Raw genomic sequence first — 15,436 nt, 5'->3', positions numbered from 1 at the left:
AAGATTCTTTGACAAATTAAATTTGATTAATTGAACATTATATATAGAATGCTTGTGAAAGAAGGTAAGAAACAGTTGCAGGTTGCCTCCAAACACATGGACCAAGGCACCAAGCCCTTTTAAGTCACCGCTAATGTAGTTCAATCACAACTAGAAATTAAAGCCCAACTTTGAGGCTAACTCTAGATGACTCTGTTGGCAAGTGCAGCACATTAAGAACTAAAATTAAATTTAATAATTAGGGGGAAATAACGGTAGACTTATAAATTGGAATAGTAATCCCAAAGATTCAAGAACTCATTGCAAGCAAATCCATAAAATCTCCAACCAGGCAAGCCATTTTTTCCTTGGCTCTTGTCACCCTCTTTGAATGGTCAATAGTCAGAAAATCGAAATCATGCATGTCAGATCAGATTCATTCAAATGACTCGAACTAAAATAAACCAAACATCAAAGAAGAAAAGAAAAATTCACCAATTGAGAATATATATGCTCATGAACTAATTCATTCTCATGCTTAGGAGATAGAGAGAAAGAGAGGAAACCACCACCAACCATATATTTGCAAGTCCATGGCAGATTACTCAAGATAATTACAAACCGAATAAATATTGATAGGTTGTAATTACAAATGTGCATTTAATATACACTCAAATGGAGATACCCCCACCAGTGTCCCAAGTTCCATGAGATCTTAAAAGATGAACCAACTTCCAAACTTCAGAAGTAACCTGACCACCTTGAAGTGGATACAGTTTACTTTGGGTACCAGAACATACCTTTAATCCCTTCAGGATCAGGTTCAAAACCTAAATTCTGGTAAAACTCTACAAGACTACAACTGCAATAACAATATAAGAAATAAGGTGAATATTCATATTTCAAAAATCAATGACAATCCCAGAGAAAAGGTCTTCAATTCTTCATAGACAAAGTCGCAAATATTTAAAAACGACAGGTACTTCATGGGCATCTTGGGTAGCAAGATAGGACTACGCAAGAAAGGGTACGAAGTATATTTGTGACCTAATGAAAAGTAGCACTGCCCACAGTCTAGCAGGTGGCCTTTCAAAACTATAGTATGCGGCCAAGCTGAGCAGGGGACAAGGCAAGAACTACCAAACATACACAAATTAGAAGTGCTGCCCCATTTCAAAGGCTGGAATCCCACCAAAAATAACTTTAAATGCGTTATCTTAGAAGCTAAATACCTTGACCATCTGCAAAGAGTGTTATATTTCCAATGTCCTTTTGTAAAAAAGCCCTTATAAGCTTAAAAACAAGAGCCTTACCAAGGTCCCAACCCTGAAAAGTAAATGATATAGCAATGACGTTGTTCGAAAAATATAAATGTCTGAATACCAAAAGAAGAAACTTCTACTTCAAACATGCACATTTGATATATCTAAATTACTTGATATCCGGTTGTAGAACCCACAAGTGAAGTTAGCTGTTCATCAAGAGAGCTATTGCCTATTAGTTTGAAATGCTCATTTGGTTTGAATAATAAAATCAAACTTTATATTCCTCTACCCTTAACTAGATTTGAAGAATCAATTAGCACAAAAGACCTAAATTCAATAAAAACAAGAACAACAATGGAGGTCTAGAAACAAAGCCAAGCTAAATAATCCAACACTCAATTTATGACATGCATATGTATCGGCACATACCTCTTGCAATCCCATTGTTGAGATTGTGAGGAAAAAGTAAGTGACTAGATATTTGAAATTGGCAATCAAACAACAATCTGCAAATGAACACATGAATCAATACATATCATACTTCATACTAACTGCAATCCGAGACACTGAGACAGACACTCAACTATTTCAGAACCCTAACTTCAGAGAGTTTCGAAACAGATAGTTTTCTCATGCAGAACTGAAGATCATTCAAAACGGTAAAAGACTGCCGAATTTTAAACATGTTGCGTTTAGTAATTACAGCGAAAAAACTGGAGACAAACACGTGAATCATCGGGTATTATACTTCATATTAACCAAAATCGGAGAAAAACACCAGACAATATCACAAACCCTAACCTAACTTCACAGAGTCGAACAGTAAAACGAACGAGTTATGGGCGGCCAAACTTTCGAATCAGATAGTTTTTGTATACCGAGCTGAAGATCATCAAGAACAGTAAAGATTGCCGAATTTTAAAATTTCTTTTGGTAAACAAACACGTGAATCAATAGATATTTTACTTCAGATTAACCAAAACCAGAGAGAAACACCAAGCAATTTCAGAGACCCTAACTTTTACAAAGACGAACAATCAAACGATGAAACGAACGAGACGGCGTAGACAGACAAACTTTCGAAACAGATCGTTTTGTCATGCAGAGCTGAAGGTCATTCGAAACAAGAGATTTTCCGAATTTTATCGATCTTGTGTTTGGCAATTACTTACAGCGAAGAGAAGGCGCCGGGAAGTGGAGGGAAAGCATTTTTTTTCCCGTTGTAAACCGAAGATATTGGGCGCCGTATGCTAATCAATGGGTCCGACTATGTCAAATTGTCAATATAGGGGGTCGCACACTATTCCTTTTTTTTCTTTTAAAAATCCTCTGACCGACTGACAGTTATTGATATGTAATTCTTTATGTTTTTTGAAAAACGAAACATTGATAGTAATTTAAATATCCAAATATATGTGTCCGTTGGAAGAGTTTTTTTTCCCTCAAATTTAAGGTTGCTTATAAAGTGCGTGTATGCAATGACGAATTTATTCTTCCAAATCAATTTTGAGAAACATATGGTGTCCGTTTGGTTGAGTGTTTTTTTTTTTTTTTTTTTTTGAGCTTTGAAACGTTGAGTAAACCTCATGTTTCCCTTTCTTTCGAAGGTTAATTCGATGAGCCTTAGTTGAGGTTGAGTTGGATTTTGGATGCCCACAAACCCAATCACATCAAGATATTATCCGCTTTAGGTCAAAGCTCTGACGGATTTGTTTATCTAAGCCCAACGTCCTCGGATTTTGGATGCCCACAAACCCAATCACATTAAGATATTATCCGCTTTAGGTCAAAGCTCTGACGGATTTGTTTATCTAAGCCCAACGTCCTCGCTTAAGCTTAGAAAATCGGTCTTACTGTGTTAAGCAGTGGGTTCTCCTTATCTATTGTTGTTCCTCCCTTATTTTCCGATGTGAGATCTTATCATTCCATCCCCTTAGAGTCTGCAAGTCCTTGGGTAGTCATAAGGTAGCCTTCGTTCATAACCTTGTCATTCTTCAACAATTGGGCTTCTTACCTTCTTCTTTTTTTTTTTAACGGCACGCCCATTCTGAATACTAACCCTTTGTATGTCCGCTATTGGCCCAACTAACAGCCCACAACTTTGTTATAGTTTCCCTCAATTAAAATACCAATGATGAAGGCCTTTGGTATTCAGATAAATTGGGTTAGACTTTAGATAGACTTGCAGCGCCAACAAGTCTAATCACATCAAGATATTGTTCACACTGGGTCGACGCCCTCACGGATTTGTTCCTCCAGGCCCAACGTCCTCGGTTAAGTTAAGAAAAACGGTCTTAATGTGTTAAGTTATGAGTTCTCTTTATCTATTGTCACTCCTCCATTTATTTTTCGGATGTGGGATCTTATCATTGGGCCATAACTTGGGTCACTAACAGGCCAAATTTGTGTGTAATTATACAGCTTAAAATGGGCCTTATTAAATTTTGGACCACAACATTGCCAATAACGGGGCTGAAAAGTTGGACTATTTTATGGGATGTCTGCGAACGGACCCGAAATTTTGGGCTATATTTGAACTATATCACAGTAGTAGTGTAGTACAGCATAAACGGGCCTTATTAAATTGGGCCAGAATGTAAGCCAATAACGGGCCTGAAAACGTGGACTATTTTATGGGATGTTGGCGAACGGACCCGAAAATTGGACTCCATTAATACTGGAGTCGCGCACTTCTCAGTTTTCACATCACCGCCAAACTTTTGCCTCTCCCCACCAACAGAAGCAGAAGGAGATTTCAAGCGTCGAAGCGGCACCATGTGAGTTTAGCATGCAAGAGCTGTTTCTACCTCGTTTTGTTTTCCTTCGATAAATAGTATTCTGTATGTCGTGTTCAATGTTTGGCAACACAGTAGTTTAATTCCTCAATAAGCGTCGAAAATCAATTTTCTGTGGATCTGCCTGAACATTCATCGATGTTCAAACGCCAACTGGTTTTGTATTAATTTTCTTGATTGTGATTGAGCGTTTGACGATGCATAAATTTACTGCATTCTAGCTATCTTTCATAGTCGAGAAATCGATGTTAAGCTGTCGCACATATGTTAATTGATTGTTGCGACTGTGTAATACGTCTTTTATTCCATCTGTTTTGTTAAACCCTAGCTTATTATATGCCTTACTAGATCTGATGATATTCGATGAACTTCTTTTTGTTTTTAACGCGAAATTGGATATTACTTCGACGGATGTGTTAATACCATCGGTCAGTCAATCAGAATGCTTAAGCTGTCCTCAAACACTGTATTGAATGATCGTTTTCGTGTTATTGTCACTGTTAATGCAATTTTGTTAACTGATTTTGCTGTGAATGCTTAATCGGATGCTCGTGTGGATGCCTTATTTTGCTTTAGAATCAGAAAGATATAGTGGAGACATAATCAACATGGATCCCTCTCTGAATCCCTGTTTGTGTAATCATGGTTTGTTGGTTGTGGTGGTCATTGGCAAAAAATTGTAACAAATATTTCTGTTGAGCTGTTCACCATTGCTATGATTGTTAAGGAATGGTGTGTTTTTAAACACAAGTTGGGTATGCACCCTAGGGATTGATCCATACTCCATAGCATGCTCATTGCTCCAGTTTCTCCTTCAAAATAATGTGAGTGGATTGCAGTATTTTTGGATGAGCATCATTAAGAAAGACTTGAGTTAGCTTGTATTGGTGGCATTATTTATTGTGCGGTCTTCTTCTTCTTCTTCTTCCTGTAAAAATGACTGCATTGCATTGTAAAGGAGTCTGTTACTTTCTAATTCTGTGTCATCTGTGGGTCCACATGCTTCATCGTTTACCTACCGGATATAAGGTGAAGTAACTTGGTTGTGGTCCTTGTGGAAAATGCTGATTTTCACGAAGGACACAGTCCATTGAGAGGACATAAATAAATTTGATACTATGATCATCGTCGAAGTTCTGCGAGTACATATCAGTATATATGACTAGAACTATGTTAGAGCTAGACGATTTATTTGACATGCTCACTTTTTCTCTTTAGAGTTTGTTGTTGCAGATGGCGCTGAATGCAATTGATGTAGAATGGAAAAGTGAAGCTGCCAGTTGCCAGGTTAGTGTTTCTTACTTTCTTTTGACGGCATCACTTTTTCTCATTAGTCACAGTGCCCTGTCCCTTGTTAGCTGCTGTCTTGTTTGACGAAAAATAATGTTTTTTTTTCATAAACAAAGTCAGTACCATATTAGCCATTTAAGATTGATTTCCTTGACCACCTATAATACCTATCTCTCACCATATAGCATGCATTGGCATATAATTCGTCCAATGCCAAAAATGTTCATATCCAAATATTGGTTTCTTGCAAATGTTGCTGTTTTGTGGGGTTTGTAGGAAATAGGGTTGGTATCGTTGGGGAGAAACACTTCTTTTCTTTCTCCTTTTTTTTTTTTTTGACTTTTGGTCCGAATATCTTTTCACTAACAATCCTGTATAGCTACTAGCAATACTTCTGTGAATCTGGAGTCTAGAACATTATACATCATTGTCCATGGTTGCCTAGCCCATATTCTATGTCATTAATTTGCTGATGGCAAGTATTGGGGGTCTTGCCATTTTGTTTCTCTCCAAATGCATGCAGGGCATGGAGTTGTTTTGACAATGTCGATAGGTTTGATTGGCCTGTATTCGCATGACTGATTACCCCATCATTTGATGAAATAACAGGGGAGCAATTACCCAGCTAACCTCATAATTAGACGTTCATAGCCCATAAATACCTGATTATGCAAATTATCGAAAGCAGCTAGGCCGAGGGTCTCTTCGTCTCAAGCTGTAGCTAGCATTGTCTTGTGCACTCCTGGTGGCACACTATCTCTCCAATAAGGCTTAGCACCTGTTGCCTTAGAAAAGACTGCTAAGAAGAAAAACTACAATCTCTCTCATAGACACTGCCTCATTGTTGTAATCATAAGGTTGTTCTTGCTTTTACAACACATGCAAAATCAGAATATCAGTTAGTCCAAGTATTTGGAAGTAGGAAGGAAACAAAGTATACTTATTGAAAGGATTGGGAAAGAAAAAGTACAAGACTATATGGAGCAAATTAAGGTCTTGTCATCTGTCATGCACGGATATAGACTAATTGGCTTACGTGGAACTAATGTGTATTTTGGAGAGATACAGTTTAGTCTCAAAGTGGGAATGAGTCAGAGCAAGAAAGGCCTCCCATAGACCCCAGCAATAAACTCATTCCAAAAATTAAAACAAAAGGTGTGGTAAAATAGAAAATTATAGTGCACAAGTGGAAGGTATGGACTTGGTTGGCTGTTGTTTATGTGAATAAATATAGTGTCATATAGTGACATGGGTTGGATTCCTCATAACATGATCCAGTAGTGGACATGGAGGAACCAATAAGATGCAAGGAATTTAACTGTAACTGTAGGGTTTTAGTTAGTGGGTTTAGAGTTTAGACTGAGCCTAGGTATAAGACAAGCCATTGAGTATGATATGGATCACACGCAATGGCAAAGAAAACTATAATAGAAAAATGGTAGCAAGGTCAAAACTCAATGTGCATATAAATAATGTTGGTGGAATTTGCGAGAGGACGTGGAAGTGGACCAAGTATATGTAGCCAATACGACTTAAATTGGTAGCTTAGTTACATTTGATTAAAATGAGTACTGTTTGCTATTTTTTTAAAAAAAAAACAAACAATAGAGGAGCGATTTCAATTTCTAGGCATTTAAATTTATATGCTGAAAGAGGTTATTTGTAAATTGAGTTTGTTTGTACTACTATTCCAAAGCTAGTAGTACTGGATGGAAGAACAACTCCATGCTGGCTAAGAGCATCCACAATGGTGCTATTTGTGCACACTCCAAATTTCCCTAAATTATATTCTCTCTTTCTTTTCATCTTCTCTCTTTCTTTCCGTTATCGCTATCTTACTTTTCATCAAATATCTCTTCCTTTTTCATCATTTCTCTTCACTATTCATCAATTAGCATGTAGTGCTTAACTTATCAAGAAAGTATCATCTCAAGTACCCATTGTGAACATCTGGTTTTTAATTTATCAAGAAATTATCATCTCAAGCACTTTAAAATCATCCCATTGTGGATGCTCTAAAGGGGATGATGTATCTTATAAGTTAGGTTTTTCAGCAATTATGAATCCAATGGCATAAACCAAGGCTGACAGCTTTAGTCAGAGAAGGCACATTGTATTTGGGATATATAGATGATACGATGGCTTTTGTCTTGCTGAAATCTTTTTATTGATTCTTGCTTTTTTGGAAGAGACACTACATCCAGTGCTACCACTAGCCATGATAGAACTTTTTAGTCATGACTTTGCTTCAAAGGGATGTTAAATGGCAGTGGTTCGCAAAGTTAGTTTCCAACTATATTCCCTCATAAAGAACTCGATATTGAACTCTTCGGGTGGTTATTTTCGAATAATGCTTTGAGAGTTGAGACCCTCGAAATATGACCTCATTTCAATATCCCCAATTAATGTGAAGTGTTGGATATTAAGTGAGTCTTACATGTGTTTATAATAAATGTCTATTTGTCTATTTCACATGTCACATAGATTTGGGGGTCATATTTTGGGGGTTTGTGGCATTACTCTTTAATTTCTCGATATTGTTACCACGTGAAGCCCGATCAGAGTGTGATTGATGATAATATCATAGCCGGATTATTAAACATTGACAGATTTCTTCTAAAACAATTCATCAAACACTTGAGATGTAAAATTGTCCAGTTCTAATCAATTATATCTGCATCAGTTTAATGTATGTATGTATACAGCCGACCTTCTATAATACAAATTCATACAAAACTAATACCAGTCTCCACAACCATGAAGGGAGATTATCCTGGTACAGTAGTACAGATTCTCCGCACATGTCAATGTGGATCTGGACAAATGTAACATGGGAAGCTAGGGCAACGAAATTGGACAAAAGGCATCGTATTATGAAAGCCATGGCCATCGACTATGTGGTTTTTAGCTCCTCAGTCCTCAACGTGAATGCTGGGCCCTTTTTAGATCAAATTAACTTTTCTTGTACGTTGGGACAATGACTTGCTAAACTACATTGTTAAGTACGACTGAATCAATCTATGATTAAGTAGGCTGGAGTTGAATTATTCTAATTGCAATATCTTCTTATCACAGACCAAGGAAAGATGGCCCAGAGAAGAAAACTCTAGGACGAGCATTGAGTTGGAATATTTGCTCCATGTTTTTCTTGGGCTGTAGTCTCAAAACGCAGAGTGATATTTTGCTTAATATCATGAGTGTACTTATATACCCCATCTTGACTGGTATATAACTAATACATGTATACAAAAGTCAGCAATAGCGGCTTGGAAGTTAGAAGGTATCTTTCGTGGGGCTCATGTGGTGTCGGAATATTTCAGTGGGCTTGAATGTTAGTTTCTTGAGGAATCATCACATGCATGTGGCACAGTGGCAGTGGTGGGACTGGGTATGTAGACCCGTGAGTCTCCTCTCCCATGTACAAATCCTTTTCAGTCTCCTCATATGTTCCTGTTCTTGTGGAGGAAAAAGTTGTGGGTACACTTGAAGGATATATGTTCTTTCACTTTCTTCTTTTATGCCTTGTCCGCATATGGCTTAACACATAAACAAGCTCTGACTACCAACTAGATTAAGTATTAATGAATTTAAATTGTCAAAGCAATGAGATTTTTTAATTTCATGTGAAGGTGGTTGAGATATAAAAAAGACCCTTGATCTTTTCTGGCTAAGCTAAGCCATCACTCTTTCATTAAATAAAGGTCATTCTCTGAGTTGGGCCCATAAATATAAATTGTTTTGCGGTTCAAGTCTCTTTTTTTATTAAACTACTAAGTAATTTGTCTTGAAGGCTTTTTACAGGGTGCTTTATCAAGGCTCTCACATGGATAATTGCATTATTCAATGCAATTATTAAACTGATCTCAATTTTAGAGATCTAGGTTTTGGGTGCGTGGGCTTCGTATTAGAGGTGTATGGTGGGTGGGAGACCAATAGATTTTATTAAAGAAATTGTGTTTGGTGATAGAAAGTGTGTTTTAGTTTCACTTAATTTTGTATACAATATCGGAGACCCTCAAAATTTGATTTTTAAAAATTCTTCAAATCTATATGGTATTAAAATACTCAAAAGTCTTTCAAATCTATATAGCATTAAAATAACAATTGATTAAAAATAAACATGTAGGGTTCACTTCATATGTAACACTCCACATTAAATGAGGGTCTTTTGGGTTATTTTTTGAGGATCAATATTGATCCATTATCGTTGAAGATATATTAGCAATGATCGATCGAACTATCATTAATCGATCAATTATTTTTATGTCAAAAATCAAAAAAAAAAACCAATCGAAATCGACGGTGACATCTCTAAATCATGATCCCGAGAAGGTGTAGAAAATAAGAGTATTCAGACCAACTAGCTTGATGTAAAACACATAATAGAACCTTACATTTGGCTTATACGTATTTTGTCATCCTTTATCCCGCCCAACAATTATAGTAATAATAATTAATAATTAGTTTTAAGTGACTAAAATATTTAAAAGCTGCTAAGCACAGATCTTAATACTAAAACCAGGTCGACACCAAGATCTGTAACTCTCTCTTATCATTTGTGACGTAAAACATAAATAACCTGGACGACTTCACCGCCTCGCTTTGCATCTACCGCACTCTCTTATTCCTTGGTGCAGTAGATCCCGCTCTCTCTTTCCGAGAGGCTACTTTTTCCCGTGCTTAGAGATGGTGTGCTGAGTGGATGCTATAGTATAGAGATTAGAGAGCAGTAATACGATGTATAATAGGAGTAGCCTTAGGGAGTCCCAGGTCGGCGGGAGGAATGTTCCGGGGACGGGATCGCAGAAGCAGCAGCACCGGCGAGGTCAAAGTTTGACTTTCCCTTCAAAGGATACAGACGAGAATCTCGATCTCTTCTCCAAGAATCTCCGTGGTCTGTCCGTTGCCTCCTCCGATGTGTCCTCTGATGGTATCAGTTTTCGTTCTCTCTTCTTTCATTTGTTCTGTTTCGGTATCTAATTTGAACATCGCGGTAGAGGATACTTTTATCATTTTCAAGCGATTTCTGTTAGATTTGATGTATCCATAAATTTTCATCTCCTCCATGTTTGATTTTGTCGGCTTACGGTTTATAGTTTTCTGATAATCCAAACCAGAATAGAAAGGTTCTGGGAGTCGATTGATGTGAGCTGCGTATTTCAAAATCAATAATAAAACTGCGTCGTTTTGTTGAATGTCAAGTTCTTCTTATACAAAAGTTCTCCTGATTTGATAAGTTTGTACTGTGACATGATAGCAGTTTCGGTTAAATTGGGGAGGCTCTCGGTTGGATCAGCTAAATTGGCTAGGAGTGGAATAGAAGATCTGTTGTCATCAGCTGAGGGAGAGGGAGGAAAGCACGATTATGATTGGTGAGTACTCAATTCAATCAGTCTCTGGAATCTTGTTTTATTTGCTAAACCTAATTCAGTATTGCTTTTCTTTTTTTTTACTGCCATGAATCCACCATCAACTTGTCAGATGTGAATCAGGGGTGAGATTTGTTCTGATGAAAAGGATCTAGAAAGTAACTTTTATTGATGAAATATAAAAGGAAAATATTCATCTGTTATATATTCATTGGTCTTGTAAAGCATCATAGTTTGGAGTTTTTAATTCATGATAGATCTTATTATCTCCCTAGAAAAAAATTGATAAATTAATATCTATCGACAAGTTTATCTATACTGTTGCTATGTTGAGAGTATGTGCTGAAAGAAATCGTGAGAGAAAGGACAGAATGATAAGAATATGAACAAATGTATGAAAATAAAGAACTGTCAATCTTGAAATAGCTCTACAGAATTCAAAAACTATTTGGTTTTGCTTATGTAACAATGTTCTCCAATCAAAATAGTAACAATAAGACGTCTCAATGACGGTTTTATTGGATTTCATTGACAGGTTAGATTGTAATATTATTTACTATTAGTACATTTGATTAAAAAAAAAACTTATACAAGTTAAAGGATATATATGATTTAAGATTGTCAATATATACTAAAATGCAGAATTATTTATGTATTGATTTTTATTGAAATGCTTATTATAATGAGCCACTATCAGAATGAAACCATCTCTTTAGAGTTCCAAGGAAGAAGGGATCACTTGCTAATTGTTGACAATCAGTTTTTCTTGTTAGTTTTTCATTGGAATTGCTACCTTTTCAATTTTTATTGATTGTCTTTTCAATTGCTTCCTTTTTTCTTACTTCTCTTTGCCCCCCTCATCCAAACACCACTACATATGTTAGAAATAAGTATAGAAAAAATTAGTGCCTTTATCTAGGAGTTAGGATCCATGAGAAACAAATTTTAGCGGGTCCCCTTCTCTAACAATAGACTGCAAAATGAGAACGAAATTCTGGAAGCTACTTCAAACAGGAGTAAATCTCTCATGATAGTGGTATGGTTTTGAGAAGAGGTTAAGTTCAATACACCTTTTCTGTCAAGTATCATTTCTGTCAAAAAAATCATTTCTAGACAAATTCTTTTACCTTTCTTTCTGTGGTGATTAGCAGTGAACTTGAGTTCATTCAGTTATCATTCCCTTTCTTACCTTTCTTTTTCAATGTCATCAGGCTTCTCACTCCTCCTGGAACTCCTCAATGTGAGGCTCAATCAACTGTTGTGGCTCCAAGAAGCAGTGCCATGTCCAGATCTGTTTCAGCAACGAAGGCTTCCAGGGTAGCTACCTTTCTTAGCTAGAATCTCTATTGATGTTTTGATCTGATTTTAGGTCATTATCTTGTATCCATTTTAATTCAAATGCGAGTTCCTTCAATCATGAAGGCTGAAGTCACATCATTCTAGATGAAGAAGAATTTCTCTCTTCTGCCAGAGAATTTTAAGTAGAAGTTTATATCCAAGATTTAATGGTTTGCCAAGAATTAAAATTTGAAGGCTATAATTGTGATAAATGTCTCAATCCTCTCTCTCTCTCTCTGTTTCAGCTATCTGTTTCACAGTCGGAGAGCAACCATTCTACACGACCAGCTAGAAGTAGTTCGGTTACTCGCCCTTCTGTCTCCACTTCACAATTCAGTTCCTATTCCTCGAGCAGATCTTCTAACATCCTAAATACGAGCTCAGCTTCAGTCTCATCTTACACTAGACCATCATCTCCCATTACCCGCTCTCCCTCAACAGCTAGACCATCTTCTCCAATTACCCGCTCTCCCTCAACAGCTAGACCATCATCTCCAATTACCCGCTCTCCCTCGACAGCTAGACCATTGACCCCATCTGCTCGGTCAACACCATCAAGGTCATCAACTCCTTCGAGAATTCGTGCAAACTCCCCCAGCTCTTCAGTTGACAAGACTCGTCCATCAGCCAATTCAAGGCCATCTACTCCAAGTTCCAGGCCTCATATACCTGCAAACTTGAATTCTGCATCTGCTAGATCAAATTCTCGTCCATCAACTCCTACTCGTCGGAATCCAGCTCCACCTTTGTCTCCTGCAGCTGGTTCTTCAGCTGGACGGGTTCTTTCAAATGGACGCAATCCCGGACCATCTTCTCGATCGAGCTCCCCAAGCCCACGAGTCCGGGCCCCTCAACAGCCTGTTGTTCCTCCTGATTTCCCTCTTGACACACCACCAAACCTTAGAACAACTTTGCCAGACAGGCCGCTTTCTGCTGGTAGGTCACGGCCTGGTGCTGCTGTCACTGTGAAGGGGAGTCCTGAACCTACAGCTCCCGCCAATATGCCAAGAAGACATTCTTCACCTATTGTTGCAAGGGGGAGACTTATCGAGCCCCCTGGAAGGGGACGAGTGCAAGCTAATGGGCATGTTGAGCCTCGAAAGGCGTTACATACTTCTGAGTTGCCAATGCGAAAACCTGTCAAGTCTTCAACCACGACAACAGAGAACACTGGATTTGGGAGGACAATTTCTAAGAAATCACTGGATATGGCTATCAGACATATGGTATGCATATTCTTTCCTTTTAAGTTACAACTCATGATAATCTTATAATTTGGAAACCTGTCTGCTTGGATGTTACAGTTACAATATTGAGCATACATGGTTTCCTGAATATTTTGAAAGGCTGGTTCTTTTGAATGCATCGTTGAGAGTAAAGAATAAAAGAGAGAGAGATCTTGGTACATAATATTTTGTTGATTGTGTTACTATCATAATCACCTTGTAAAATGATGATAATTATCAGTATCACAATCTCATTCCAAGTACATTATTTACATTTTAAGAATCTGAAAGATCAAGTCAAAGCTACAGGTTAAGATGGTAAACTGAGAATTACATTTCTGGAAATATTTTTGTTTTTATGCATGAAGAGCACTAACACTATGGATAATTGGATATTCTACTTTATGTTAAAGGATGGAAACTTGGTTTAGAAGTTTTGCTATAGTGTCCTTTGATACTGCTATATAATGGGTCGAATATATAGTTGTGATATGATCTTTTTCTTCTAGTGTACCATTAGACATTCGCTCAAAATTTTCGGCTATTGAAATGTGTGCAATTCTATATTTATGGTTGAACTCTCCATGGAGCCTTTGATAAATATGAAAAATCTTCAAAGAGGAATCTTAACCATGTATCTGCTTTCCTATTAATAGGATATAAGAAATGGCACAGGTGGTGTACGTTCACTATCAGGAACCACACTGTTTCCTCAGAGCGTTCGGTCTGCTGCACCAAAATCCCAATCTGCTCGTTTCTTGGAATCCTGCAACTACGATGGAAGCATGGAAAATGGAGACATCTCAGAGAATGGGAGCCATAGTAGTAGGCATTCAGAATCTGGAAACGGAGCAGACAACGGAAGATACTCTGCCATCGATGATTGCTCTCGTTATGATGCGATACTGTTAAAAGAGGACTCTAAAAACACCAGTTGGCTGCATAGTGTTGATGATGACCAAGCATCAGTCTTTGACCATGGATTTGAACCTCCGCCTGAACCTTTTGGCATGTCATAACATTTCGGGAGAGGGCGATTTGTTTCCCTGGTATTCTCTTCTTGAAGTTATATATAGTTATATACATATAGTTTTCTCATAATTATTTAATCATTTGAGAAAATGAAATGTATTGGTTTTGTAACTGAGAACCAAATGAATTGAAGAGGAAATCAATATCTTGTGCAGAGAAATGGTTTTATCATATTGTTGTATTGATATTGCTACTGAAGCCTTTCGTTCTGGGCAAGGCAAGGCATCTAATCAATCTGTATTCTCATTATCTATGGTCAAAAAAATTGAATGTGGGCTCTAACATGGACTCTATATGGGCCCGCAACGAAGGTTTGTATGAGGCCCATAGCTACTCTATGAAATCCTTAATAAAATGTTAGTCCATTGAAATAGAATCCGAAATCGACACTCTTTTCATAATATAATGTTTTATTTTGGACATGATTTTACCACTTAGACGGTATTTCTGAGTCTGCTACCATTATTGTTCAATATATCTACTATCATTATATACGTTAGCATATACGTTACTGACAATTGTCTGCCAAATGGGCTCTTAATCTTTTGTTAATTTAACGTGTAACATGTTTTTTTACTTAAAATTTTCTATGTTGTTTCAAATTTCAATATGAAAAGGCTCTCATAAACCTTAGGTCCAGAGCCCCCTCAAGTGAATTGGGCTCAATCTCTTTTTTATCTCCATTTTCTATCATTCACCTCTTTCAAATTCACCTCCTTCAAATTATAACAAAGTATCGGAACATAACAAGTATACATCCCCAAGATAAAGAGTACCACATAGATCATAATCTCTATAGTTTACTTGTTAGGACTCACATCTTCTATTTCTCACCTTCTCCTCTAAATTATCACACACAATTAAGCAGTCCACACCAACCAACATAAAAAAATGCGGTGGTTTCAACAACTTTGCATATGATTAACATTTTAATCCCAAGATTTGGCAACTTTAAGGTACATCAAAGTCAGAAAATTAGATTAGACCAAACCCATAATTGGTGCAGCAGGTGAGACCATCTCTCACAAAGGGAAAGAAGTCAAACGACAGAGTCTTGTTGTCCACCTACTACCATGGCGACATGGCGTGGTAGAGTTCACATGATTTTCTGAATCATCAATGGCCCCCAAAGAGATTTCGAT

General features: G+C 37.3%; 1 protein-coding gene and 1 long non-coding RNA gene across 4 annotated transcripts; both read left to right on the top strand.

Annotated features, from left to right (window-relative positions):
* Positions 1-3,941: 3,941 nt before the first annotated feature.
* On the top strand, positions 3,942-8,844 carry LOC120012122. Of its 2 annotated transcripts, XR_005471218.1 has the most exons (3): positions 3,944-4,021; positions 5,258-5,326; positions 8,405-8,844. It is a non-coding gene; the product is annotated as an uncharacterized LOC120012122 (long non-coding RNA). The 2 variants fall into 2 exon arrangements; XR_005471217.1 differs by lacking the exon at positions 8,405-8,844 and having other exon boundaries at positions 3,942-4,021; positions 5,258-5,414.
* Positions 8,845-9,835: 991 nt separating this feature from the next.
* Positions 9,836-14,465, top strand: LOC120013669 (translation initiation factor IF-2-like). Of its 2 annotated transcripts, none has more exons than XM_038865559.1 (5): positions 9,836-10,259; positions 10,587-10,701; positions 11,910-12,015; positions 12,282-13,262; positions 13,919-14,465. In XM_038865559.1, exons 1-5 carry the CDS (start codon positions 10,067-10,069, stop codon positions 14,279-14,281), a joined length of 1,758 nt encoding a protein of 585 aa, XP_038721487.1. In that variant the 5' UTR covers positions 9,836-10,066; the 3' UTR covers positions 14,282-14,465. The 2 variants fall into 2 exon arrangements, with proteins under 2 accessions (XP_038721487.1, XP_038721488.1); XM_038865560.1 differs by having other exon boundaries at positions 9,838-10,259; positions 10,590-10,701.
* The last annotated feature ends 971 nt before the right edge of the window (positions 14,466-15,436 follow it).

The sequence above is a fragment of the Tripterygium wilfordii genome, chromosome 13 (assembly GCF_013401445.1).
Source record: "Tripterygium wilfordii isolate XIE 37 chromosome 13, ASM1340144v1, whole genome shotgun sequence".
NCBI classification, from domain to species: Eukaryota; Viridiplantae; Streptophyta; class Magnoliopsida; order Celastrales; family Celastraceae; genus Tripterygium; species Tripterygium wilfordii.
Note: the sequence above shows the minus strand (reverse complement) of the source record. Positions and strands in the feature narration are given on the sequence as shown.